The sequence below is a fragment of the Empidonax traillii genome, unplaced genomic scaffold (assembly GCF_003031625.1).
Source record: "Empidonax traillii isolate 1590-97213 ecotype Southwest subspecies unplaced genomic scaffold, ASM303162v1 scaffold657:size717538, whole genome shotgun sequence".
Lineage (NCBI taxonomy): Eukaryota > Metazoa > Chordata > Aves > Passeriformes > Tyrannidae > Empidonax > Empidonax traillii.
The window spans coordinates 24,064-51,721 of NW_020955850.1; the positions used below are offsets into that span (position 1 = coordinate 24,064).

A 27,658-nucleotide genomic window follows, 5' to 3' on the forward strand; every position below is an offset into this window, starting at 1 on the left:
GTTCCCTCCATTTACCCTTTAACCCAAGAAAGAGAAGTAGGTTTATTCTTACCTCTCATCTCGCCTTCCTCGGAAGCGTGCATCCTCAGGATCCCGTGGATATCTATCATCTGAAGGTCTCCGTCCTTCCCAAGCACCAGGAGGTCCACGGTTTGAACTGCCTCCTTCAAATTCCCTGTGATCTGGAGGAAAGGGAGGCCCAGGTCCACCTCGTCTCCACTTCTCATCTTGCAATGGTGGGCCTCCTCTCCCCTCGAATTCCCGCAGGCGGTGGCCAAATCTCTTATCTGGATGGAAATCTTCACGGAAGTCATCTGGTCGATCAAAGTCATCGTGGAAATCGGGGTGAGGTCCTCGTCTGTCTGGCAAGCCCCTGCTGTCTCTGCCATCCCCCCACTCCTGGCCACCTCGGAACAAGCCCCTCTCGGGCCCGTGCTCGGGGCCGCCGCTGTTCTGGTCGTGCCGTCTGTCAGACAGCGGGCCCAGGTGATGGTTTGGGGGACCACGGGTGTCACCTGCAGGAAAAAAAAATCACAGCAGGTTTCTGTAACGTTTTCTAAAATGCTCAAGGATGCTCTAGCTCATACAGTTCTACAAAGCACAGGATACATTTCACACTAATCAAGAGTTCTGGGAAAACTTTTCCTCTATATTCCAGCCTGCATCTATGGAAGCTCTCAGCCATTTCTCTCGGGGACAGCACCTCTTTTAGGAGGACAGGAGAACAGACAATACATTTAATTACCTTTATTAAGACCAGGTCCTTGGTTGTGAGGACCAAGACGACCTTGTCCTCCCTGCTGCCCCAGGCCTGGTATCAGCGGAGGAGGACCAGGGTTCTGTCCGTCCTGTGAACAAGTGGGAAGAACAGCCATGTGTGAGTAGTTTAAACATTTTATAAGAGTGCAAACCAATTTTCTTTCCACAAAGACTGCATCTGCACAGGTTGTAAAACAAACAGCTCATGTTCCAATGGTTTCAGCCTCATTTTTCAGACATTCATATCAGTAATGCTTTCAGTCACCAAGAAACACGTACTTTTATAGGAAACAGCAGTTCAAGGATTCATGTTTTACTTGTAACAACCAAAGATGATAAAGCTCATATTCTGGCTGAGTATGAATTTTCTATCAGAATGAATATTCTATATGAATATCCTATTCCTCTAGATGAGGAAAGAGTGTTTATTTGTTTGAAAAACATCAGGCACTGACTTCTATGCAGTTAAAGAGCTGCATAGACCAAAGACTTCCTTTGATAATGAACAAAAAAGAGAAACTATATATACAAAAATAAATATCAACAATATTGGGATGGGGGGACAAGGACAGGGCTGTAAGAGAATCTTTCCTGTAAAACTCTAAGCTGTTAACATGGAAATACATGAGTTTCATTTTTAACATGCTGGCAAAGTTTGTTTTCCTTAGTTTTAGGATTAAAAAAAAGGGCTAACCCTTGGCTAAATACCAAGTTGTTTAGGGGGTTTTCAACACTGACAGGGCTAAAGGCAGGAGCCACAGTCACCTCCTTCCTCAGGCAGTAGAGTGGGCAGAGGGCTGTGGACGTTCTGTGATCCCACATAAAAAAATAAAGTATGTAAGTGTTTTTGTTACTTTCTCTCTTTTTTGTGTGTGAATTTTAAAGCAAAAATAATGCTCTTTAAATTTAGATGCTGTCACAGACCCATGGAAGATTTCTACAGGTACCAAGTTTACACTGGACCCGCTATGGTGACACTGGTTGGGAAGTGTGTTTGGACTATGGTCTGATTCTGCCTCAAAACAGCAAAGGCCTGAAATAAAGTCATCATTTGGGGTTTGTGCTTGACTGGAACTGAAAAGGGGCACGTACAGTATTTACACTGTTATTATGAGATCCAAAAGTAAAAATGTGAACAAACAGAGTCAAAACCTGCAGGATTGCTATAAAAAACCTTCTTATGCTGACATGGTCAAAAAACCAAATTCCCCCCAGAAAGCCCTAACATGTAATATTTTTAACATTAACAGAAACCCCTAAACATGTAACATTTTTTTCCTAGACATGTCTGGTATGCAAGATTTAAACCTGGCCTTCATATTGACTTGTAAAAACCCCTCCAGACTTGGGGTAGTCCAGAAATACTTAAAGACCTGTACTCCATCACATCACTGGAACATAATTACGCTGCTTAACTTCTCCAAGAATCAAATAATTTTCTTGCTTTGCATTTACTCTGGAGAAACACCACCTTTTTTTTTTTTTTTCCTGTTTGCAGAGATGCAGTAAGTTCATTTTTTTTGCATTTTTCCCATCATTTCTTGACATATGGTTTTAAATTAAACATTTATATTCAACTGCAACACAGGTGATAAACACAAGAAAGCACACATATATAAACATATATAAACATCATATCTGCATTGATTAATTTTGTAAGGATGTTGACAAAATAAGCAAAATAAAAGGCCTGGCCGCTCAATGCCTATTAAAAAAACCTCAGACAAACCAAAAATACCTTCCTAGTTACTGAATGTTGAATTGAGTCCAAAACAAATCAACCTCCTGACTAGGTCAGATCCAGCTATCACAGTGCCTCTGCTGTTCTTAACCAAAACCTTGCCGGAGTTCTAGGATTTCTCATATATTTAGCACATGCTTACTTAAAATAAACGTTATGGAACTTCTTCAGTTTATGCCATTAGTGTTTAACCAAAGCAGCATTTTTTAGCACTCACTAAATGGGTTTCCTTAGCATTTAATAGAAACCTTTATTTCAAACAAGTCAGTCTTTTGCCTTGATAAAGCTGATATTCACACACTTCTGCTACTGAAAAGGCAAGTGATTCGTAGAAGTTTACAGAAGATAAATGTGAAATTCAGAACACAAAACAAGCTTAAGCCTATTAAAAAAAAACACAAAAAAACACAGATGGGGCCTTTCCAAACAGGAACTGCTGCTATATTCATGTTACAAAGAAGCAAAATGGAGCAAACCCTGACATTTAAAAGCCATTATCATACTAAAGGTGCACAAGGAAGAAGAAATGGCCAAAATACCTTACTTTGTCATGCTTTTAGTATCTGTAAAAGCCTTCAACATAGCGGTATTCACTGAAAATAACCAGCCACCTGCCAAGAGCACCCTGTTGAATTCTGAACAGTGTTAGCAGCAGGGGCAGACAAGGACAGCCCTCCACATACATGGTAATTATTCTCAAACAGAAAAATGAGTCTCCCTGGGACAGCAATGAGAAACACTGTGCTGGTTTAAGTTACATAGTTGTTGAACCAACGCTCATTTGTGTAACTTGGATCCTTTAAAAATCTCAGCAATACTGGCACATTCACAGACTTGTGGAGGGAATGACTGAATTATTGATTTGTAAGGAAAAAATACTCAAATAAACCCACAATTTGCATGTTGCTCTGTCTCAATCTGAAAAGGAATTGCTGGGCTAAAGCTCATTTCAATGTGTCATTCTCACTTGTCTTAAAGCTTTGACTTTCTGAGTGCAGGTCTAAAAGAATCAATACTGGTTGAAAGACACCACATTTTTTAAAAATTAAGTAGAATTTTTTTCCAAACTTCCCTTTCAAATTTCACCAACAACTGAAGACAGCTGAGAGAAACTTTAAGTACAGAATTGGTGCCACCCAAATAGGAACTTGTGAGAGCCAATAACCACGGAGAGCTCTGTGTTATGTGTGCTAGAGCAGACAATGGAAGGTGCTGCAGAGGGCAGAGCAGGCTGCAGCTGGTGCTGAACTAGACTTCTCAAAGCCTGACCTGACTCCTGCAGAATCAGCTGGTGTGCCTATAAGCAGCACTCTCCAGTATCCCATGTCAGCTGTGCCTAACATCCTGATGAGCTGATGAACTCTCCTGGAGCTGATGCCAAGGCAGCAGGGCACAGGGACAAGTCCTTGGCTGTCAGCACACACCCAGGACCTGCTCAGCACTCATCCCATCAGATCTGGGCTAGTCCTACACAAACCTCCTCAATACCTGTGCTCCCTCTCTCCTGCTTCTCAGTAGGAGTAAGGCGTTAACAGGGGTCAAAGGCTGTCTCTGAACTTGTGCTCCAGGAAGTACAGATGTGGCTAAAGGCAGGGAACAGGACACCTGCGTCCATCTGCACTTACTGCAACCAGACCTAAGCTGATTGCAGGTGTGTCAGCTTCTATGGTAAATTCATCCCATGGTTCAGATTAACTACTGGATTAACAGAGTTGGCAATAACTTGCTTTAATTAATACATATGACTTTTCATATGTTCAGTTTGTTTAAATTCAACTTTTATTAGTGCTTGTCTACTCCCCAGGAAATATCCCACTTAAGACAGCTCAGTGTCCCTAAATTAAAAAAAAATTGAGTTTCTCTTAAGGTTACATATTTTCATAGCAAATTGATTTGTCTAACAGTATTCCCAATAATTCTTTTTCCGCAGTTAACTGTCATAGAATCACAGAATGGTTTGGGCTGGAAGATCATCTATTTCCAACGCCCCTGCCATGGGCAGGGACACCTTCTACCTCTGAGCTTTCCAAGCTACATAACCACTTTCATTATCACTTCAGTTTTCCTGAGGTCTCACTCCTGCAAGGAATACCCAACCTGGAGCCTCTCAGCTCCTGCTGCGCATTCCTACCACATAAGAGTCATCCTTCCCACGTTCTTAGCACTCCTCTTGTTACACAGAGCAGCACGTACCTGATTGAACGGGGGGCGAGGCCCGTCACCCAACAGAGGCGTTTTCTGCTGCTGGAAGGGCAGAGGGCCCTGCGAAGGGTGTGGCCCCCTCGAAGGGTTTGGCTGTCCCTGAGGTCCTTGCATGTTTCCTTGAGGCCCCACTAAGGAGCCTTGTGGAGGTCCCTGCTGGCCCTGAGGACCGGGTGGCCCACGCAGTTCTTGTGGAGGTCCCAACATTGTACCTTGGGGCGGGGGTCCCTGCAGGCCCCGCATCTCCTGGGGGCCATGTCCTAGTAAACCACTTTGCATATGAGGACCTCTCATTTCTTGTGGATGACCCATCATCATCCCTTGTGGATTAGGTCCCTGGTTATCTCTGGGTCCTGGTGGACCCTGCATCCCTCTTGGATTAAGTCCCATCAAAGGTCCTTGGGATATAGGGCCCTGCATCCCTTGAGATCCGGGAGCTCCTTGCATGCCGTGAGGAAGAGGCCCTTGCATTCCTCGTGGACCGGGTGGCCCCTGCATTCCTTGACCTCCAGGGGGACCTTGAGGACCCAAGTGACCTTGGGGGCCAGGCGGCCCCTGCGGTCCCAAATGAGTCTGAGAGCCCGGCAGGCCCTGCGGTCCCAAGTGTCCTTGTGGGCCAGCGTTACCCTGGGGACCTGGAGGCCCCATTGGCCCATGGGGGCCTGGGTGTCTCTGCATTCCTTGATGTCCATGTAAATCCTGAGGCCGTGGCATTCCTTGTGGAGGCCCTTGGGGACCTGGAGGTCCTTGTGGTCCCATGAACCCTTGTGGACCTCCAGCTCCTTGGTGTAACGGACCTTGGGGTCCCGGAGGCCTGAACTGTCCTTGTGGACCAGAAGGTCCCATCTGAGGCATATTCATTGGCATTTGCTGAGGTGGAAGGGGCTGCTGAAACCCTTGAGGCATCTGTGACATAGGGCCTTGCCCTGGGAAAGGCTGGGGTCCATGGAGAGATCCTCCTGGGGGTGGTGGCTGCACTTGCTCTGCTTGCTTCTGTGCAAGTCTCTCAATTTTCAATTGCTGTCCAAAAAAAAAAAAAACAGACCCAGAAAATCAAATAAGCACAGAAGTATGTTACAACTAAAAATCAGAAGCCATCATCTCATTTCTCAGGAGCAAAAATGCTCTTCTTGTAGTTAACAGAAATAAGTAACTAAAGAGCAATCACTAACTGAAGAGGCCCACAGATCAGTGTTGGTTATCTGAGGTGTGGGGGCCTCACTGAAGGTCTCCCAGCATCACCCGTTCAGTGCAAAATCCTAATCAGTTAGATGATTTTTTGTAAAAAGGTGAAAACAGCATTGCAAAAGGAAGCTGCTCACTTCAGTACTGAAGTCCAAATCTATCACATAGAGGACTAAAGAAAACTTGCTAATAAGTGTTTCCACACAAACCTCCAAGAGCTGTGGGTTTGTGTACTGAAGTGCTGCCATTTCCTGCTCAATCTCCGCCTGGGATTTCTTTTTCTCCTCCAGCTTAATATCCTCCTTTCTATCATTCAATGGCTCAGGTGGGGGAGGCAAAGGAACTTTATTCTGCATCCATGCCTATAAAAATTAAGAAACACAAGATGAATTATGCAGAACAACATTTATACAACACGTTGCATTAAAAAAAGATGTGCTGAAACACTGTGTAGTATGGATATAGTGTGGATACTTGGAAGCTAAAAACAATGCTGAATACAACTTCCATATTTTATAACATTTTTCCTGGTGTAGATACAAGATATAAGGGATTTAACCAAATATTTTTATTTAAATTTTTGTTTAAATCGTAATAAATGCTACTGTGGTCAATGGCACTGGGTGTTGATACAGAAGTGGTGACACTGGAAATCCAAAACATTTCAAGAGCCACACACTTTTTGAAGTTGGGAAAATAACAGATTGTTCTGTTCCCTGTGTCAGGTACTCACCTGCTGAAACTGAGCTGGTATTGGTTTTGCATAGGGAACTTTTTTCTGTGGCACTTTCTTTTGGTCCTTTTGCATTACTTCCTCCATTCCCCAGTCCAGTCCTGGGATTGTCATTTCGATGTCATTCGACTCATCTTTCCCTTTGGCACCAGGGAAACAAACAGTCAGAGCAATGCAGGCTTACAGAGAGATTCTTTATTATTTTTACAGCTTATTTAGCAAAAGAGATCAAGAGGTTTTCAGCTCCTCCTTCTTTACATGGGAAATATGCACAGCACAGAACTTCAGAAAAAAGCATCTGTGCTCTCAAAGAATATGAAAGGAATGAAATAGAAGTCACACAGTATCTGGACTGCTCAGTAAAATGCTTTCCCTTAGCTACTACTTACCCATCTGCTCCTGCTCCATGGCTATTTTCAATTGCTCAGGTATCCCCATGCCAGGAATAACTGCCAGGCTGTTGGGTTCCAGATCATCTAGAAAAAAACCAATAAATAGTTATATTTGGAACATTTTTCTTCACCATTTTATCCCTTTGGATTCTTACGTGCTTTTTACCATTAGTTTCATATTCCAATAGTAAATACACATTTTACAACTGGTGGATCACTTTATGTGGTTCCACACATGAATTACAGGATATAAAAAGAACTGCAAATTCAGATTCATAAATACACCCCAAAAGGTCAGAAACAATGCCTTTTCAGGGAAGTTACATTCAGGGTATAACACATAACCATTCCCATTTTTGCTATAACAAATCTACATATTTTAAAAGCATAAATGGGATTAAAGCAGTGCATTGTAATTAACATTCCCCAAACCAAATGAGCAAATAATCAAAAATCTGAAGAAACAGATGCAACTCCAAGTTGCTGAGGCCCACCCTGAGCAGCCTAAAATTACTGAGATAAATTCTTATGAGGGGAGTAACGTTTAAAGATTTTAGTGAAGTTCAATAATTTGAAAGCTTTTCCTGCTGTAGTTCAGGACTGCAGGAAGTCTTGAAGGCAGCTGAAGTTTTCAGGAGGAAAAGTAAACTGCAGATATTGCCAGAGGGAGAGCCAAACCTCCTTCCTGTGACTGACAGAGCAGGTCTTACCTCCTGGAGCTGTGGAAATAGAACAAAACTCGTTGTTGGAATGGTGATCACTGATAACATGGAGAGTAAAATCATCCTTATGAAAAGGTATCTTTGAGTAGGTGGTCACCAATACTATAATTCTGCTTCCTCACCTTACCCACAAGTGTCAGCTAATGACCTAGGCCTGTTCCTGACCCCAACCCTCTTCCTTCCATGGTGAGGAAAACTGCCTTACCATATTCCACACCATCCTCTGACATCCCAGGCAGCAGGTTCAAGTTGTAACGATCTCGCATTTTATCTCCAGGCCGATTTCTAGTCCAAAACTTGCTGTCAAAAGGAATTATATGATCTCAATAAAGGGTCAAGAGCATTAGCAACTTTTAGTCTAATTAGTTATTTGATTTTTAGTGTGCTATCTTGATTATATAAGGATTCAACTCTTACTAAAGCAAGTTCACCTCTAGATCTGAAAGCCAGGTGTGAGGTTCAAATCAAAAATAAAACCCCCCCCCTACAAGTATCATAATGAATTATATAGTTACAAGTTAGAAGATACTTCAAAGTATAAAGGGTATAAGTACAAGGCATCAACATCAGAACCTGAACAAATATGTTTCTAGTCCATTCCAAAACCTTCTTGCTCAAATATATTCTTCATATGAACTAAATACATACCCCTAGATAAAAATTTACTGCATTTATGAAATGCACTGTGTTTACAGCATGTTCAACCTAAAGACACAAGCTACAGCCTCCAAACACTTTTGCAATGTGAGAAGACAGACATGACTGGCAGATGAGATACAGAAAATCTCGCTATTGAGATAAGAATATTTCTTCAGCAATAAACTACAATAATTCTTTAAAAAAAAATTTCTTAAGGAGACTTCAGAGCTCCCACAACCCCAAATCCTAGTATTTTATAAGGCTTCCTTAGAAGGACAAGAAGTCAGACTCTACCCTGTAATGTAAAATGTCGGTGCCTTCCCATTTACCTAAGTTTGTGTCTCTGCTTTAGCCATTGGTTGTGTATTAGAACCATCCCAATCTATCTGTTCACTGATGCCAGGCAACTTTCCAGTTTTTGAATGTACATACATTCCCTTAGACCTTTTCTTTAAATACTTGAAATTACCTGGTGTGATCATTTGAGCCTGAACAGAGAATGTGCCCAAGGGGATGCCATGCCAGACTCCAGATCATTCCTTCATGGGCCATTTCCATTCCACCAACCTCCTTCTCAACCCTTATAAAATAAAAAAAAAAAAAAATCAGTCATACACAGCTGAGTATCTGCTACAGCTACAATACAAAACTTTTGCTATTCAGTTGTTCATCTTCTATCCCATATTTTCTTAAACTTAAGCCTCTGTCATTTTCCTGTTGGGTGAACTGATTGCTCCCACTGGTTTTTAACAGGCAATTCAGTAACGTAGGGATTCAAAACTAAATAAGTACAGCACCTCAGAACAAGCTTTAAGAAACTAGGAGCTTTGACCACTCATCACCCTCTCAACAAAAGGCTGGCTTTGTGCAAGCAATTGTATCCTTAAAAACACATCTGTACAGGAAAACTTCTTCCTAAATGAAGCACATCAACAAAGTTCTCAGGCACAGGCAAAAACTATACTATAAGCATGCAGGTTAAATTCGTATTCAAAGGGAAAAGGATATTTTCTGTTCAGCTTTCACATCTGACCAACATCTTTCCAACGTACTGATGAAAATGCCACATACCCAACGTGCCAGAACAACAAGGACCCATCAGATCCTCCGCTGGCGAACAGCCCTTCGTGAACAGGATGCCAGGCCACAGCTGAAACACAAAATAAGCCACGATCAGAAGGTATAATACTAGGATTTCTAATGAATGGAAATCAGGACCTCAAAAGATTTAATTTTTAATCCAAACTTAATAACAACACTCCTCATTATAAAACAAACTCTGACCTGTGGCCTCTTTCTTGTGACCCCTGAAGACCTGCAGTTCTTCCTTCAGGTTCCGGATGTCAAAGAGCTTACACAGGTGGTCACGAGAAGCTGTCAGCAGCCAGTTGCCATTGAGATTCAGTTTCACCTCCATCACTGTGTTTTTATGAGCATGTCTGCAAGCAGAGAAAGGCAGATTGTTTGCCCCAATAATTATTCCTCAGATGCAGATAAAAATGTGTAATTTGCCAGTCACAAATATTCACAAATAATAACAAGGTAGTTCAGGCTACTAAAGCAGAATGCTGGGGCTTTCTGTGCAAAGGTCCTATGCTTTGATCCTGGTCTTTAGTACTTCAGAGCAACTGGTAGCACTCCCTGAGACAGTTACTAGGCATATTTCTACTGCAGCACAAGAAAGCTTTCATCAGCCTTATGAAACATCTCACTTGTTTTTCCATATCTCAGTCTGAATGAGAACTGTGTGACTAGGAGGTCTGTGAAGAAGGACAAAGTAAATTTAAATAAGGAATATGGAAGTCACAATTTTCCAAGGACAGACTTGTCTTCATCTAACCTCTGGATCTTCTGGCAAGTTAAAGCACTAGCTTTATGTTTGAAGCAACTGTATATGGCTGAAAAGATGTTAGGAAAAGAGCTAAGAAGGGAATTAAGTAAAAAATTATTTTATGAAGTTAGCTTATATTTGAGCAAACCAAAAAGCAAGAACTTACAGTGTGGCAAGGCTCTGGCCAGTCTTTGGATCCCAGAACTTGATGGGTTGTTGGCTATCTTTACTTCCTGAAACAACTAATCCCTTTGTTGGATGCCAGTCAACACATTTCACATCTGCTCCATGTCCTGTTAAGAAAACAAAAATCGTTCGTAATGTAAAACTGAATGAAAAACATCACAGAGCACAAGTCACAAAACATAAAATCAAACTAAAGAAAAACTCTTCCAAGCTATTTACGTTGCATTCTTTCCCAGTAATTGTCGTGAGCATCTCCTTGGATTGCAGCCTCAAATCAAGCTCACTTCACCAAGAGAAAAAGTCTCTAAGAAGTTTCTGCTCAAATTGGTACTGTTCTTTAGGCTTTGGCCCTGTACAGTTAGACAATAGTTTAAATGTAACACTGATGAAGCATTTGTATGGAGGTGGTGAAGGAAAACACCGTGACACTTCACTTTCTATGAAATACTGTAGAAATGAAAACCAGATATCTATTTCTTCTTATCTTATCAGTTCTACCCTTTTGCTGTACTGTCAGAAAATAAGCAAAGAAATTAAATAATGGACCCGAAAACTAAATTAGTATATGATGAAAAGAAACCTTATGAGATGTGATCTCTTATGAGGTCAGAGGGATTCAGGTTTTTCTAATGCTGAAGAGTTAGGAGAGAAAAACTCTTGTGATATACTTTCCTTTCAAATTGACTGACTGACCTTGACAGAGAATCAGTGCTGCTCAGATGAGCTAAAAATCTGTCAAATAAAAAGTGCCTATTCCTGCTACACGACAAAATGAGGTTTCTGAGCTGAACTACAGGGATTTAGAAAAGAAAAAACGAACAATAATTTCTTTCTCCAATCTCTCTCCAAGCCAGCCCACTTCAAGGGAACGCCAACAGTAATCATCCATCTCAGAAAATGAGGCAGCATGCAGGGACTGAAGAAAAAAGCGAGATGAGAAAGGAAGGGCTGTCTGCAACATGAAGGCACTGAGGTTATAAAGTGGCAGGGAAGAATGGGAGCGTGTTCCAGGAAAGACAAAGGGTTCCCATCAGGTCAGAGACAGCTCCCACATGGACTGCTTTGCTACACAGTGGAACACGTCGCTTTAAGCAGCACGAGCTGTCTTAATACAGATCTCACTTTGAACAGACATTAGGAAGTAGTATTAGTTGAAATTTTTCTGAGGCCACAGAAAAATCAAACTGGAATAACCAATATACTTGTATCTTAAAACAAAAGTAAATTGTTAACACACAGAGCACTCTCTCCATCAAGTGAGTGCAAACTTCCTCCTGTCTGGAGGAAAAGGACAGACAGGGAAGAGGTTCTTGACCCAAGAAGAAATGAAACACAGCTCTGGTAAGTACATGGAAACAACTTTAAGAACTGACTGATGATAAGGGTTAAAGAACTCAACTCTCCTTTCCCAGCCACAGCAGGCAGAACTGCCCTTGGAATACGTGGGGTTTCAGGGAAGAGCAGGATCGTCAGGTTGCAAAGATCATCAGTGTGCTGGGGTGGTCTGCACTCTGTGTTTCCCTTCTCTCTGGCTCCTCTGAAACGACAGGTACTGTCTGTCTGGATTCGCTCTGACTAAATCTCCCTCTCAACTAAAACATGAAGCTGAAGGCTAAACAAATCTTGCTTCCAAGGGTTTATCTGGAAGGAACAAGTCAGCCAGTAGTAAGAGAGAAAATGCTCCTCCCTCCGTAGCGGAGGACAATTCACGCTTGAACATTTCCAGTTGATGATATTCCATAGGTAATTGTTATCCTGCAGTCCCCAGGGAAAGACAAGGGATTTTAATTCAAGGGCAAAACCAGGCCCTTATGGAGAAATATTACATTACAGTTAATAATTGATTGAACTGTATGAAAATGTGTTCAGACTGGAATACTTGAGTCCCATCATAAATATGAAATAAACAAAGCCCAGCAAAACTATAAAAAAAACCCCACCCACGTGGAATGGAATTACATTGGCCTTGCTGCCTGAAATAAAGACAATTAGTAATGGAAAAGCACAGAGAGACAAACACAGGGCGACTCTGGTGGGAAAGAGTGAATCCAGAAAATGAGTGATGCTGGGGAAAGGCCATCTCTGGGTGACAGCTCATCCTGTACAAGGCCTGGTTTAGGCTCTTCTTCAGAGACCTAACCTGAGTTAAGCCAGCCCAAGTACATACTCTAAGAAAAAGAGGACTCAGAACAGGCAATTGTAAATAGACCAATCGAAGCACCCACCCTTCCAACTTCTTCAGAAGGCAGTGACAGACAGCACTGATGGGCTTCTGAGAGCCCGGTTTGACAGCTGCCACCCACTGGGCCCAGACCACAAAGCTGAAAGGTAGTAAAAGATGCCAGGACACTCAGAACTTGTAACCAGAGCAGATGAATCATCGGGTACTCATCAGAAGGCTTTTGGCCATCAGCACATTAATATTAACCATGAGGATGAGAAGAAACTTCCGCTATTTAAAACAAATAACCACTATAATGGTTATGCAATCATATATATGATTAAACAGGTAACTGGCATTTCTTGCAGAGAGCACTCTTGTAGAGAGCATCATGTGCTCTGGATTAAGGCTGCAGTGGGGGGAAAGTGGGACCCTCCTCTGTAATCTAATCAAAGTGATCTATTCTGTCCTCAAGAGAGCCATCTAAGACAAAGCTCTGCATGAAATGGGATCATCACATTCACTTAGCTCTTGGTTCCTAAAGCCTTCCCAAGAGAAAATAAATCCTTCCCTACGACAAACATGCTTTAAATAAACTATTCCCAAGGGATGAACTAACTCAGAACATTTACATAACCAAAATAGCTCAGCAGCATCATCTAATCAGACCTTTTAAAATTTCTTTCTAAATTGAAGTGACTGACACTGTATATTGATTTTCCTTTTTTTTTTTCCCTGCTGATAGATGTACACACTACTACTTATAATGAGACAGATAACGCAGAAAATACATTTAAAATAACACTCCAGAGAATAGCCACGTGGCAGATTGTACTTCATAGTTGTTTTCAGTTCTTAGCTCTGGGCTAAGACCTGTGAATCAGCTTCTCCTCTGGTACAAAACCCCCCTGTCACCAAACACCACGCTCAGAAAACCTCAATTCATGCAAATCTCTACAGTTTATATTCCTCCTTTGCTGACAACAGCTTTTGCTCAGTAACTTCAACAGCCACACACCTCGCAGCTGCAGGGTGGGAATTCCTCTCTGAACAACTCTTGCACCTTTTCCGCCCTTGAGTCCCTGCCTGTCACGGGCACAGACCTTCTATCATTTCCCCATCTTGTAGGGATGCTTTATGGATAAATGAATTGAAATGAGTGAACTGTTTAGAAGGCGTGGCAAAGGAGGGCCCATAAACCAACTCAACTGAGAGACTGAAGGCAAAGATTTCAGTTGAGAAACTAAACTCATTAAAATCATGAGCAAATGTCTGAGAATAAATACTAATGCTTGTTGAATTCACTTACAACTTTTTCCAACCTTTTAAAAAAATCTGCAGAAAACCAAAAGCGAGCATATGTAGCATCTTTAAAAAGCTCAGATACAAAAGTAGTTCTCTAACATTACTTTTCATATGCATAATAAAATGTTTTGACTGCCCTTAGTCATAATCCTATTAATTAAAATACTGATTGTTAATACTTCTAGTCAGCTTCTTTGAAGGGTTTTTCTTTAAAAGACACTGAACAGAAATCCTGGTTAGTGAAAGGCATAACAAGCTATAATAAGACTGACTGTTAGTGTTTGATCAAATCAAGAATGCCACAAGTCTGAGAAAGTACATATAATTTAAGGACTTGATTTTTTTTTTTCCTCTCATACTAATTTCTGCATTTATGACTTAGTGAATATAAAGTTGGTTTGAATCACTGTCTTCATATTACAGCCTATAACATTTATATATTTTACAATGTAACTGTACAGCGATTACAGATATATCAGGTTTACTGCAGTAGTTTAATTTTTCTCTTTTATATCCTTTCCCCATGGGATTAGCCCCATTCTGAAGGCACATAAATTGAAAGGGAATTTTATAAATGATACTGTGGAATTTCTAGATCCTTCTCAGCAATTATGTGGACTTATATACACACACTGAGAAGCCACTGTTAAGGCATCTTCTTACATTTTAACACTAATGTTCCAAAGAAAATAGATTTTTATAACAATACATATTTTAAAGAATTAACTGAATCATTCAACTGCAACAATACTGTTTCTAATTTTGAGAGAATTCTGCTTGCTTGTTGTTTGTTTTTTTTAAAGACAAGTGGTCCTCTGATGCTGTTTTAAATGGAGAGTAAATTCAGCTGTTTATCCCCCACTTGGACCGGTCAGATCAAAGCCTTTTCATCACCACACAGTGACATTCCCCTTCCTGTACTGTGTATCCCTAACACAACAAAAACACCCCTCAGAAGAGCAGGGTCTTTGCAGGGCATTATTTCCAAGGGATCTGCAAAGAAACATCAGGTCTGACTATGGCACAAGCTAAAGGTTCTCCACCTCCAAAAAGGAGAGGGCAGGGAGGAAGGGACAGGAAAGAGCCCTGCAAGCCAAAGACAACGGAAACAAACCATGTCAGAAGAAAGGTGTTCCAAGTTTTCTACATAATTCTCTTAGACTTTACTTTTTGTTTCCAGGCTACTAAACGAATTGGATTATTCTGCCTGTTCCATTTTTACGAAAGGTTTTTTAAATGTTACCTCATGGTTCCCCATTCCCCAGCAATTCCCTGCTTCCACTTAGAGACTGAACACTCACACCTCCGGGACCCTGGGTACTGTCCCAATCACACCAATCGAGTTGGCAGCAAGGGCAAAAATATATTTAATTCCAGTAATTTCGCGTTCTTTGCCCTATCAGGTTATGTGAACTGTACTCCTCCCAGGTGTCCTAGGAGCTCTCAATCCCTCTTCTCCACTCCAAAAAGGAACACCACAGATCTCCTCCCTCTGCAGATACACAGCGTGCTTATGCTTTTTAGCATAACGTGGGAGGTTGATGCATAAGAAAATAAGGGAAAAGCTCCTTTCATTCTTCAGTGGATTAAGAACAATGCCTCCCACCATGCTTTCAGACCTCTGTCCCATGAACTCAAGTTTTATCATCCTTGATTTGCTCACAGGCTTTCTCTAGCTCTCTGCTAGTTTGTTAAACTCCTTATCTAGAGAGACAGCAAAGACTGTTACTTTTGGTCTACCTACAGGGACTGTCCCCTCGATCATCAGTATCTCTCTAAAGCAGCATCAGAACGGGGCATAATTCAGCTTTGTTTACAAATAATTTTTTTTTTTTTTAACACATCACAGTAAGTTTTCCTCCCAGACAAAATCTCTTGTAGCAGGACACTATCATCTGTGAAATCCCGTTAAGAAACAATGATAATCACTAAACACTAATGAAACAGGTGTGATTAAACAAAATTTGTTGTCCAAGACTGCCCAGAACAAGCAATCAGTGTTTACTTAAATGAGTTTAGGCTTTTATGTGCTAGTCCCAAACTTAAAATACTCAGCAAATAGTTGGAGTTCTACAAAACCCCATCAGAACTAGCAAAAAAAGCTTAAGCAATGCTAGTTGTGTGCTTGCCCAGCTTGGTAATGGCAAATGCACTGTAAAGTATAATGACTAAAGGTTGCTGTAATGCAGCTGGGTTCCAGTGTAGGTGGGAACTGGTCATGCTGGGCTCAGGCTTTAACTACTCACATGTTAAACTTAGAGGGAATGTTTAAATTCTTCAATTCACGGAAGCTGAGCACTTTCCAAAGTTGAAATGAATTACTTTGAACAGAAAGAAAAGTCACAGAGCTGAAGATGTCTGCTGCCTTAGACTTGTGATGTCAGGTCCTTCTTTTTTTAATCATTGAGTATGTTCATGCTTGAGTCTACAAACACTAGAGATACCTTTCCTTTTAGACATATTTGCTATTTTGTAACTCCTGAATTTATTTCTGAGGGTTATCACTACTTACACCCCATCAGGTTATTTATAAACTGTAAAACATGTCTGAGACAAAACAAGTCTGAGAGCAGGTTGTGCAACAGCACAGCACTGGGACCAGCATGTGTAACATGTGAAGAGCTGTTCAACATTCTCTCAGAAGTGAAAACTAAGAAAAACCAACCAACTATGCATGTTTCACAATTTCTAAGCGTAATACATAGTTAAAGTCATATCTAGATTGACCACAGATAATTATCAACAGAAAGTTATTTTAGTAAGTGAAAATATTATAAAAATTTTTTACTAATTTTGCTTAATTAGTGTCCAGATTTTTTAACTTACCACCAGGTTCGTGCACTTACCAAAACCATCTATTTATATCATTAAGAGCATCTCTGTCACAGGGAGATCACCTATGTGACGGTGCTTTAAATGCAGCACAATGCTTACTGCAATACACTACTCACTATTCCTAGTTACAGTAATTATTAAAGAGAAAGGTATCAGGAAGCTCAGAGATAGCTCAAGAAAATGACAGGAAAAATAGGGCAGAAAGTGTCAAAGGAGAAGATACACCACATTAAAACTTCCAACACCACCTTATTCCAAATAGAACTGTGAGTGCTTAGCAGCAATGGCAGGTGGATTCAAGGACAAAGGCAGGTTTTCCTCACAGTTTAATTATTTATGAAATGCAGACTGGATTCTACTTTGCACTCAAGCACACTTATCTATTGAAATTCTCATGGCATATCACTTATAATTTCTTTGCAGGTAATTATAAGAGAATTAAAGGGGTTTTATTAAATCGCAAAAGGTAGAACAACTTTTTTTTTGCTGGTTACATTATCTGTAAAGTAGCTGGGACTAGATGTTCTTTTCTGTTAAAAAATTAGCCAGCCTACTTTGAAAGCAGCAACACACTTGCTTTTCATTGACAGAAAATATTTATTTGCAATGGTATTTACATTTAACGATAATAAAAATAAATATTGTACAAGAAACATTAAAAATTAACAGCACTTGTAAGAAAAAAATCTCATGCTTCATAATATTAACAGTTGACAGGAGCCAAGAAAACACTCCCTCAGAGAGTGTCCCACAATTTTCTTTTTTTTTTTTTATTCTGGCACCTTCCTTTCAAGTATCTGGCACTAATCACTGGATCTGACAGACCTTGCACTGGCTCTAACAAGTGTTTACTGTCTTAGCCACCAGGACTGATCTCATCCAAACACAGCACAGAACAGGGGAGTATAGAACAGGGGAGAGTACAGCTGTGTCCAAGAGCAGAATGTGTGGTCCCCCAAGGCAAGAAAAAGCATGAACTTAACAGATGAGAAAGTCAATTACCTTGTCAATTATTAGTCTGCAGTTTCCATAGATTTGTGGCTTTATATCTGGGTACCGAATCAGTTTGCTGGGCAGCATGTTATTTGGTAAAATTAGACCAAAAAAAACCCTTAACATTAAAGTGTTCCCAGTCAAGTCCTCTGAAAATGAACCAAACAAGTGTTTTGGAGCCTGCCCATAGCCTGTACTATCAACTTAAAAAAAACCCAAACCATAATAAATGAATCTGATTAGAACAATAAATAAATGGAGGCTTCGTAATGGTATCTGAAAGTAACTATTGAACTACTGCTCAGTCACATTTGATGAACTGAGAACAAGGTGAGGCAGGAGTTAAAAACTGCTGCCTGAAGCCAAGCTTCCAGTAACTGATGCAATTTTAAGATGTACTGATCCTTGACAGTGGGGTTTTCTAAACACATCCTCAAGAAACTAGTCCTGTTCACTAATTATGGAAAACGTTGACTGCTGTGGTCACTTGCTGCCATCAGTGTCAGAAGCCCTTCCATTTACAGGATTTTGTCAAGCCTTTGCCTGTTACGCCTGTGTGAAACACCACTAAGCAGAGTGTGACAGTTTTACTGAAACTACAGCAAGTAATGCTAAGAAGGAATGTCAGAAACACAGTATTGATTTAGACACGTTTTTAAATTAACTTGAAGCTAATAAGGAAACTTTGGTGCATCCTCAAATGCAGCCTGGCAATTTATTGAAAGGAGGAGAAAGGAAGGGTATCAGGGGACACATACTGCAGAGTTTAGTCGCAGCTTGCCTCTAGCTCTGTAGTTCCCAACTCAGGGAAGAGAACAAGGACTTCCAGAAAAGCTAAGACCATCAATTATTAATAATTTTCAGTGATTAGTTCCTTTTACATCCTGCTAGATGTTCATTTAAGTTCTGCTGGCAATTAGGGCTGTTGCAAGAGAAAAGTATAGTCCAAATGCCTTAAAGTTTAGAGGTTAACGCAAGTTTCAACCCCCTGTGTAGCCACATGATGGGAACCCACTCTAAGCAAGCTGCTAAAAATTAAGACAAATATTTGTGAATCCCAGCATAAGAAGTTACTAGAAATCTTTTACTTTTATATAACTTGATATATCTTTATTGTCAAGTGAACTCAGAATATTTTGTCATAACACCCAACATGGAAAGACTACCAAGATCTTTCAGTGAACTTAATTTTCTCTGACTGGAAGAATAGTTTTTAATGTGTTTTTACAGTTGACAGGGCAGGATCCTACCTTTTCAACATCCCATCGAGAGGAGAGGTACTATCAACTCTCTACCAGACAGGTAAATTACTTTTAAAGACAGGCATGATCATCTGGCCAGACACAGAGGAACACTTGTTCAGCCATCTGCTCACTCTAAGGGACAGCATTTTTGCACATAAACCTGCTTTTCTTCTTGCCAACCACAAAAGCCGTGTAAGCTCCTTCTGACAGTCAGTTTACCATTACAAAACATAAGTATGAGCCCATTATTATTCCAAGCAAAGAATAATGAGTTAAGGTACACAAATGTTAGGAAAACTATTTTCTTTGGTTCTAGGGCAAACACTGAATGACTGAAAATACTCTCTGTAGGAAGTGAACAGCAGCTGTCCCAGGGGTGAAGTGGGGGGGACAACAGAGAGATTATCAAACTTTATATAGACCCTAGGAAAAGATTTGTGTCAGTCACTAATCCAGACAATTAGCAAGTGTAAGAGATCCAAGAAGGGATATGGAGACAGAGGCTCTTTGCATTTTGCAAGACCACCAGGGCTGAAAAAAACCCCATTGGCAAAAAGCAGAGCACTGAGATACAAAGCACGGCTCTTTCCATGCAGAGGGGAAGCTGCAAAAACAGCAGAATTCTCATCTCAAGCAGAAAGGGCCAGTTTTCAAGAAACTGAAATATAAAAGGGCTGTAAATTTATGACGACAGAAACACACACAATGATCAGAGTACCATGAAATAAAACAGGAAAAAATGCTGCATGTAATTATCACACAGTGACTTCCAGACAAGTCTAATCTAGAGGTGATCTTGGGGCTAATGAGGAGAAACAAAGCAAAATTAAAAATATAACAACCTCAGAGAAAAAGTGTAATTGAATCGCAGGAGCCAAACAACAATTTGGTTAGTGTTACAGAAACCTAAGAGAGATAAAACCTTATTTCCTCTTATTTTCCTGACTTTCTTGTCTCACCAGCACATTCATGGATTCAGTCCTCTTTCTTGCCACCTATTAATTCTGAAATTTAAAAAAATCTTCACCCCTTTCAGATTTAAAAATAACACTGTAGTTTCTATTTAAATAGAGGAACCCAAATTTTCTTTTGTTTCAATTCTAAAAATAGGTCCCCCATTAAGAAACTTTTGCAGTTTGTGGTTGTACAAGTATCTGTGAAGCTCTCTAAAATTCCATGCATCCTCATGTCTCATTTGAAACTCCACAAGCACGTGAACAGATCCAAAGTAAAGCTCTTCACATGTGACTGAACAGAGAGACGGGAAAAAATATGGTGTTGAAAACCTACTGGAGATTTTGTGCAATAAAACCTACCAAAGGGAGAAATACCAACCGGAAGAAATGGGACACAACAATCCAAAGAGTATTTGAGTAACTCGGATGTCTCAAAACCAGAGAGAAAAAATATGGAGAACATGCAAAGACAACATACATGGTTATGAGAAGAAGGAAGGCAAAGGGGTCCATCACCACTTTAAGTGAGTTTCCAAACTAAAGTGTTGGCAACAATTTGTGGAAAATCTTCACTAATGTCACACGCAGATGTGGACAAAACAAGAGGTATTTGATTTAAAGTGAAGGGGGGAAAAGCATTACTAATGTAAAAAGAAAAAGAAAAAATGGTGTGATACAGGTTTCCTATGACACCATAATTAAGGGACTGTTATTTCAAGACCAGAAGAGAGGACAGAGAAATCAAACACACCCCACCACACTATGGATACAATGAATACTTCTCTGTGCTTCTGGAAATCACTACCAGTTAGATTGTTTCACTGCTGACTTCAAAGGAATAAAAACAATAGACAAGAACACGGTACTGGCGTTATGGGTGCTGTTTCCCTCTGGGATGCCCATTATGACTGAATTTGTATTTGAATCTACAGGTACATGCACCCAGTAGCATGTTACAGATATCCAAAATCCGATAAAGGAATAATGCAGAAGTTGGAAGGAAAGAATCCTAAGAACCTACTGCAACTATAACTGCAGTTGTGTGTTCTCATAAAGCAAGCAGAACCTTCAATGCAAAAAAATACTGACTGGAACAGGGAAATTACTCATAAGAAGCAGAAAAATATTCAATTCTATGCTACATTTACACCTGGAGCAAATAACTTCTGGCTGTTATTGCACACCCTTCCATGTTAGCACCAGAAACAATTTCTAATATTTCAAAATGAAAATTTTCCAATTAGATAACCAGAAATTTTGTTAGTCAAAAATACTACACTCTCGGGGAAAAAAAAAAGTTAATCTGAAGTACTTGAACTAGCTCTACAATAGACTTTTAAAAAAACCCTTCAAAAAATTTTACAGAAACTTCTAGAAAATATATGAATCCAAATTTCTAGAGAATACATAAAAAAATCAAATTACATGGAAAAAACAATCCAAGTCAGAGAATGTCCATCTATTTGTAAGGGCACAGAGATCAGAAAAAGAAGTGATCTGACCATCTCTTCAGCAATGCTGAGAAAAAAGAAACTTCTCAATTTTTCTGAAAGGATGATCTTGCCTGCAATATTTTAAGCCAGTCTTCTCTGTTACAGTAGTGTTACAGTAGTGATATTAACACAACAGATTTTAATTATTACCATCCTGGAAACAGAAGTTGTCAATATAAACAAGTTATGTATGGGACTTTTTTCCCCCCCTGGATTTTGGAGTGGTTGTTATATGAAAACACCAAAAGACACCTGAAAAACTTCAAATCAGCAGCTGTGTAAAAAACGTGGGTTTAAACCATCAAAAGAAAACACCAACTAGATAACCAATTTAAGATTGAAGGCAAAAGAGAACAAGTGTTTACAGGGCAGATGTGATCCAGAAAGCAGATTTTTCCTAAGGAACCTTCAATTTCTCTCGGTGCTTTCTGTACCAGCTTTTAAATTTTTTAATCTTACACACACCAAAAGAAAGAAAATGCAAAATATCTTTTGAGTCTCAGAACTGTACAGAGAGGTTCCCATAACCGCAATGGACTGGGTCCATACGTGAAACTCCAGTGACAGCAGACAAGCTAAAATGCTCCAGGAAAAAAGGCACACTTCTGCAAAATAACAGGAAGAACAAAGTAAGTAGGCTGGGCAGAAAAATAGTGAGGTGGGGAGGTCATCACCAGTAAAAGTCTGCTGTCCACCCTGGAGTAGAGCTGATCTGTGCTCTTCCAATAAAACACCTTTTACAGTGCTGTCTGTGCCGTGTGGGGATGGCTAAGCTGAGGAATGGGAAAATGAAGTATTTATCTTCTACAAAGTCAGGCTTTAGAAAGCTTCTGTAAAATAAAATTACTGATAAACTGAATTGGTGCTGTGGGGGAGGCAGTAAAGTCTCCTCTTCACTCGCACAAATGAATTTCCACACATACTCTCATAATCATAGACCAAAGAAAGATGATTTTCTGGAGAGAAGATGGTATAATTTCTGTTTCAGAAAGGCTGAGTAAGAGCATGCCATTGGTACTGAAGTAATATACTGAGGAAACTGAAAAACCAGAAATATATTTGTTGGCAAAATGATGCAAGATAACAGTTCTGCCAAATTTACATTTTGATTTTTTAATGTTTCTGTCAACACAGCAACCCTGTATTGGGAAGCAAAGTGCATTTTTAACCTTAAAAAGTTAACATTAAAAAAAAAAGGAAGCTTTAACAGGTATAATCCCACATCAACAGTTTATTTTCAGTGCAAGTAAAATACAAATATTGCTTTAGTACACAGAATACACCTCCATTAGGCTGGTCTCTGTTTTTGGAATACGTACTCCCCTGTGGATTATCTGCTGCTGGAAGATGCAGTTTTACAAATGTCAGTGTGTTATGAATGTGACCAACTACAATAAGACTACACTGGAGAAGGTACAGCAGGTACAGAGAAGGCTGGGAAACACCTGGCTCTAGGAACAACAGGCTCTTCATCTACTGGAGACACTGCTCACTGGGACTCACTCCAGCAGCAGTTCCCTGAGCTCTGGCTGTGCCTTTGGACCAATGAACCTCTCACAGAACCCACAGAGTTTAGTTCTGCAGTGAGATGCAGATTGCATGACACATGTTCTATGGCAAAGCAGCAGCAAAATAGTTCTGCTATCTTGTACAAGCACATCGACCTTTACAAAGTTATGGTTGTATAAAAGCTACATAGCCTGGTTTGCCTATCAGACAGTTTTAGGAAGACTTTTCTGCTACTGTGTGAATGAAGAGAAACTTTTCGTGGAGAGGGGAAGTGGAACAGATTTTCCAGATTATTTGCACAATTTATCACCTTTCACTAACAGATAATTTATTCAGGCCGATTGGAACTAGTCTTATCAGACATCTGGTCAGTAGAACATGTCACCTTAAACCAGCAACAGGGTTTGCTACCCTGCAGATGTCCAGTTTGTAGTAACTGGGATCCAAGAGCCATGGACTGCAACAAACTGAAAAATTAATTAACTTTTCACTCCTAAGCTCGAGTCCTCCTTTCTGTGCAAGGATTGCAAAGAGCAGACACATCAGGAAAAACAGTGATACTCTTCACGTCTAGTAAATGCAATGTCAATTTCTAAGATTTTTAGCATGGCACTTTTAATTTGAAGTCAAATTCAATCAGAATTTACATTCCCCACATTCAAATACCAATACTGAACTATGTTCGTTAGATACCTGTGATAATTGCTGCTGCTAAGTATTTTTCAGGAAAACTTGTCTCATGCCTCTTCCTTACTTGCAAAGCAAGTTAAAGTAAGTAAACTTATTGCAAAGTAAATTATTCCAGCTTGCAAAAAAAAAAAAAAAAAGTTAAAAACCTTATCCAAATACCAACATTCTGTTGGAACAAAAGTTATCAATTTGGTAAACAGATATCATGCAATGGGTTGGAAACAGCTGCTGGTATTTCCAGTAATTTCTGTGGATTAAACCCCAATTATTTAGAACCTTCTTAGAATTTCAGTCAACTGCTGTGGGAGTGAGGACACCAGAGAGGACAGAGTTCTGCGGGAAATAATGAAACTTCAACCATTGTGCAAAATCCAGATTAACTGCCAGTACTTCCATCCAGACTTACTGGGAACAGAAATCCTCACGGTGAAATGGTAGACTGAAACACTCACGGTAAGTGCTCTTAGGGAGGAAGACTGGATAATCCTTGAAGAATTCCGTGATGTAGGGAAAAGAAAATGGCAGTGGCAGAGCAGCAGGCAGGGTGTACAAAGCCTCTGAGACAGCAGGGTGTGTTTTTCAGCCAGGAAAGAGTGGCTCCATCTCTACAAATACAGCTGGCAGGACTGCCCCTGCTATTTAAAGCCTCCACCACTCCAGTTTTATAACGTGATCACAGGAATTCTGAAGTTTAATGAAAGCATTAAAATTCCTGATTGCATTTTTAGAAAAGCCCTGTTTAAAACTGTCAGCAAATGCAATATGTACTTCAGAAATGACACATCTAGCACGCTTGTGACTGAAAGGTGATTGGAATGATTCCTTTTTTCTCCATTCCTTCAGAAGCAAAGGATACTCCTGACAAGCTGGGAATAGCGTGAAACAAAGAACCTACCTTTGCCCAAAGATCTCCGCAATGTAACTGCAGAGCATTTTTAATGCAACAAAAGAACTGCCCGATTTCATTTAGCTTTTTACATTCCTAATCTTAATACCATGTGCTCCCTTCTAAGCCCCTGGAGAAGAGTGACTTCCAAAAGGAGAACGGTAATCGACAGAAATCCATATTCATCAACATTTTCAATATTCCTAAGGACTAAATTTAGCAAAGTAGCCAAGAGAATAATAGTTTTGAGAACGTATGTATTGCTAAAGAGAAAATACCTTTCACATTCATTTTAAGTAGGCAAGGTCCTGCTAGGAAAGCAACAAAGAATTATTTTTGGTTGAGGATTTAAGAGCATAAAGCAAGATCTGTAGGGAAAAGGTATCTTCATCAGCTGACCTAAAATAAATGAGTTTCTGCATCCTTTAGAAAGGTTGGTGCGGTCTTTAAAAAAAACTCCAAAACCAAACAACAAAACCCTACCCTTTTTTCTCACTACATCAGCTGGTCTAAGTAAAAACACTATTTCTGCCTATGAATTATGCATGGATAAGAAAGAACAGAAGGCAGACGTAAAGAAAAGGCAGGACTCTTCTTGGCCTGTACTTTTCATGTTTTAAGACAAAGCAACTTTAAATATTTATTTTTTATTAATTTTAAGATAACTGCAGTCTCAAAATACTATTTATTAATGTGCAGTCTTCTGTTAATACGCTTAAAACTCAACAAATAAGTAATTTTGGTTTACATTAAAGTCAGTCAAGACCTGGATTAGGAGTGGGTATGAACAGTGAAATATACTCTGGAGACCAGCTTTTACTTGAAAGAAAGAGTTGAAAAAAAGATTCTCCAACACCTATTTCACCTGGATGTGAAGGCTGATATTTGCAAACACAGCAGGTCTACTTATGACCCCATGGAAATGCGATTTAGAGAAATGCATCTTCAGGAACACCAATGCACAAGGACAAACCTGGGCTGCCCTAGTTCAGGGAGTAAAGCATTTACCTAAATTGCTATTTTCTATTTTTTTTTCTTTTAAAGCAAACACTTTCAATCTAATTGTGCATGTGCATTAGAGCTTTACAACTCTACTGGCACAATCTCTTCCAAGACTGAATCATTTTAAAATGGAAAAGAAAGCAGCAAACAAATATTAAGGCGACAAAATGTGCCACTGGGGACCATTATATAGGATTTTATATAAAGACATATATAAAAATTATATATGCAAACATAATTACATATGGACAGTATATATCTGTAAGTATTATTTTACCTCACTTACTACATAATCAGCAGGAGCTCTGAAGATGCTGACAACACACTGTCACACCTTCCATCTTCTTTACAACAAGTTTATAATGCTTGTGAGACACCAGGCAAGTTCTGAAACCTCAGTGATGATTATGTCTAACATATGATTAGTCACTATGGAATGATCAAACATGTATATGTATTCTGAAAAACATGAAATCTTTTCAATCCAAATACTGTGCATTTCCTCAACCACGTTAAAAGCTGGAATAAAAATGAACTAAAAAAATAAGGAACTTTTGATAATATCTTGAAGGCCTGTTCCTTATGTCCCATATACTAGTGGACAGCTGGAGGTAATTAAAAATTACATCATCAGGATTTCTGGTTCCTTAGTTTGTCCTTTGGCAAAACAGGGGAATTCAGTATCCTGAGATCACAGCAGGTTTGAAGAAATCTCAGAAGTCTCTTGTTCAACCTGCTGCTCAAAGCTATGGGGTCAGACTAGGTTACTCAGGGGTTTATCCAGGTTTATTTTGAAAACCTCCAGGGGCAGAGGCTGCACAATACCTAGAATTAAGCAAAACTATCCCTCTTCTACTGCACTAGTACGAGAAAAGGCAAAAAAAAAAAAAAAGACCCTGAAAGTGAGATCATCTCTGCAGTGAAAGTGGCCTTTCAAATGTATTTTCCGCTGGACTAGAAAAGGAAATAAATTGAAATATTTTCTTCTTCAGAACTTTTTACTGTAGTATCTATTTTTATAATGGCAACATACTTGGAACATCAAATGAGTTTGAACTCATTTGAATTTCTGGGCATACCCATTAAACTTGTACTTAAGTGGGAAATTACTTACCTAAGAATACTATCTACACATCAATCTGTGCTATGCATCTCCCTATTAAAAAAGCAATTGTTAAAATTTTCTTTTCAAAGAAAAATGTTTTACTCTGTGCTTCATCTTGGAACAAGTTTCTCCTACAGAAAGTTGGGGAGTGGAGTGGAATATCAGTTCTTCCTTCAATTCAAAGATGACTCTCAGGTTTTTTTAATCCTTCAGTGTAGTGATTATTGATAGAACCGGAAAGAATCTCAACCTTTGATGAAAAATAGATCTCAAGGTCTTATGTTAAGCAAGAAAGTCTTGCTGTGCAAATTCTGAGGATGGTAAATGCTTATCAGAGCTACTCCTTGCTTAAATCTCAACACAGAGAGAAAAACAAAGCAGAATAGGGCTATCTTGGAGAAAAGAGAAGTCAGCTATAAAGAAAAGTTCAAACATGAAAGGACTGTATAATTATTTAGACTTGATTTCCCCAGCATACACTACTGATAATAGACTAGATGCTGAGCTACATTTTCAATTCATTCTACTCTTTGAGAACCAGAATACTTACAGTTATTACAGTAGTATTCTAGTTACTAATTTATAAGGTATTATGACTCTTTTTAGAGGGAGGGTTTTTTGAAGTGATGGAAGTTTAATATGTAAGACTTTAATATAACATGTAAAATATTTTCAGCTCTATCACTCTAAATGAAAAGGCAAAGAAAAAACCCTGTTGTACATATGGTAGAAAATACACCTCTGTCAGCACACACCAGCAGCTGGGCTTGTTTTTTACCAAAAGGTATTTTTCTTCCCAATTTTAGCAGCTAAGGTAACATATTCCCCAGCTTTTCTGAATGAAAGCTTTAAGTTTACTCTCTGAGATCGCGGTGACTTGGTAGAAGCACATTTTGGAGTGCTGTTATAGTTAACTTTCAGTGTCTCAGCTCAGGCTCACATTCATACAGCTGTGGTAAGTTCCCTTTAAAAGATAACTGGTGAACAAAAAGGTTCAAACAAAATCTCCATGAATGGTCGAAACCAGATAAAGATTACCTTCTATCTTCAATAACAGTATGTGTAAAATAATTGCAGTTCTTGCCTTGT

General features: G+C 39.6%; 1 protein-coding gene across 7 annotated transcripts in view; it reads right to left on the reverse strand.

Moving 5' to 3' along the window:
• WDR33 (WD repeat domain 33) overlaps nt 1–27,658 on the reverse strand; it is a 66,963-nt gene that overhangs the window by 7,933 nt on the left and 31,372 nt on the right. For 2 of the 7 annotated variants that reach the window (XM_027899306.1, XM_027899308.1), the window contains exons 8-19: nt 10,371–10,497; nt 9,658–9,812; nt 9,445–9,523; nt 8,843–8,953; nt 7,940–8,034; nt 7,723–7,731; nt 7,010–7,096; nt 6,621–6,760; nt 6,097–6,249; nt 4,694–5,722; nt 746–848; nt 53–515 (exon numbers count right to left, since the gene is read on the reverse strand). In XM_027899306.1, the coding sequence (XP_027755107.1) occupies nt 53–515; nt 746–848; nt 4,694–5,722; nt 6,097–6,249; nt 6,621–6,760; nt 7,010–7,096; nt 7,723–7,731; nt 7,940–8,034; nt 8,843–8,953; nt 9,445–9,523; nt 9,658–9,812; nt 10,371–10,497 (2,551 nt within the window). The other 5 variants (XM_027899310.1, XM_027899311.1, XM_027899312.1 and 2 more) reach the window with 5 other exon arrangements.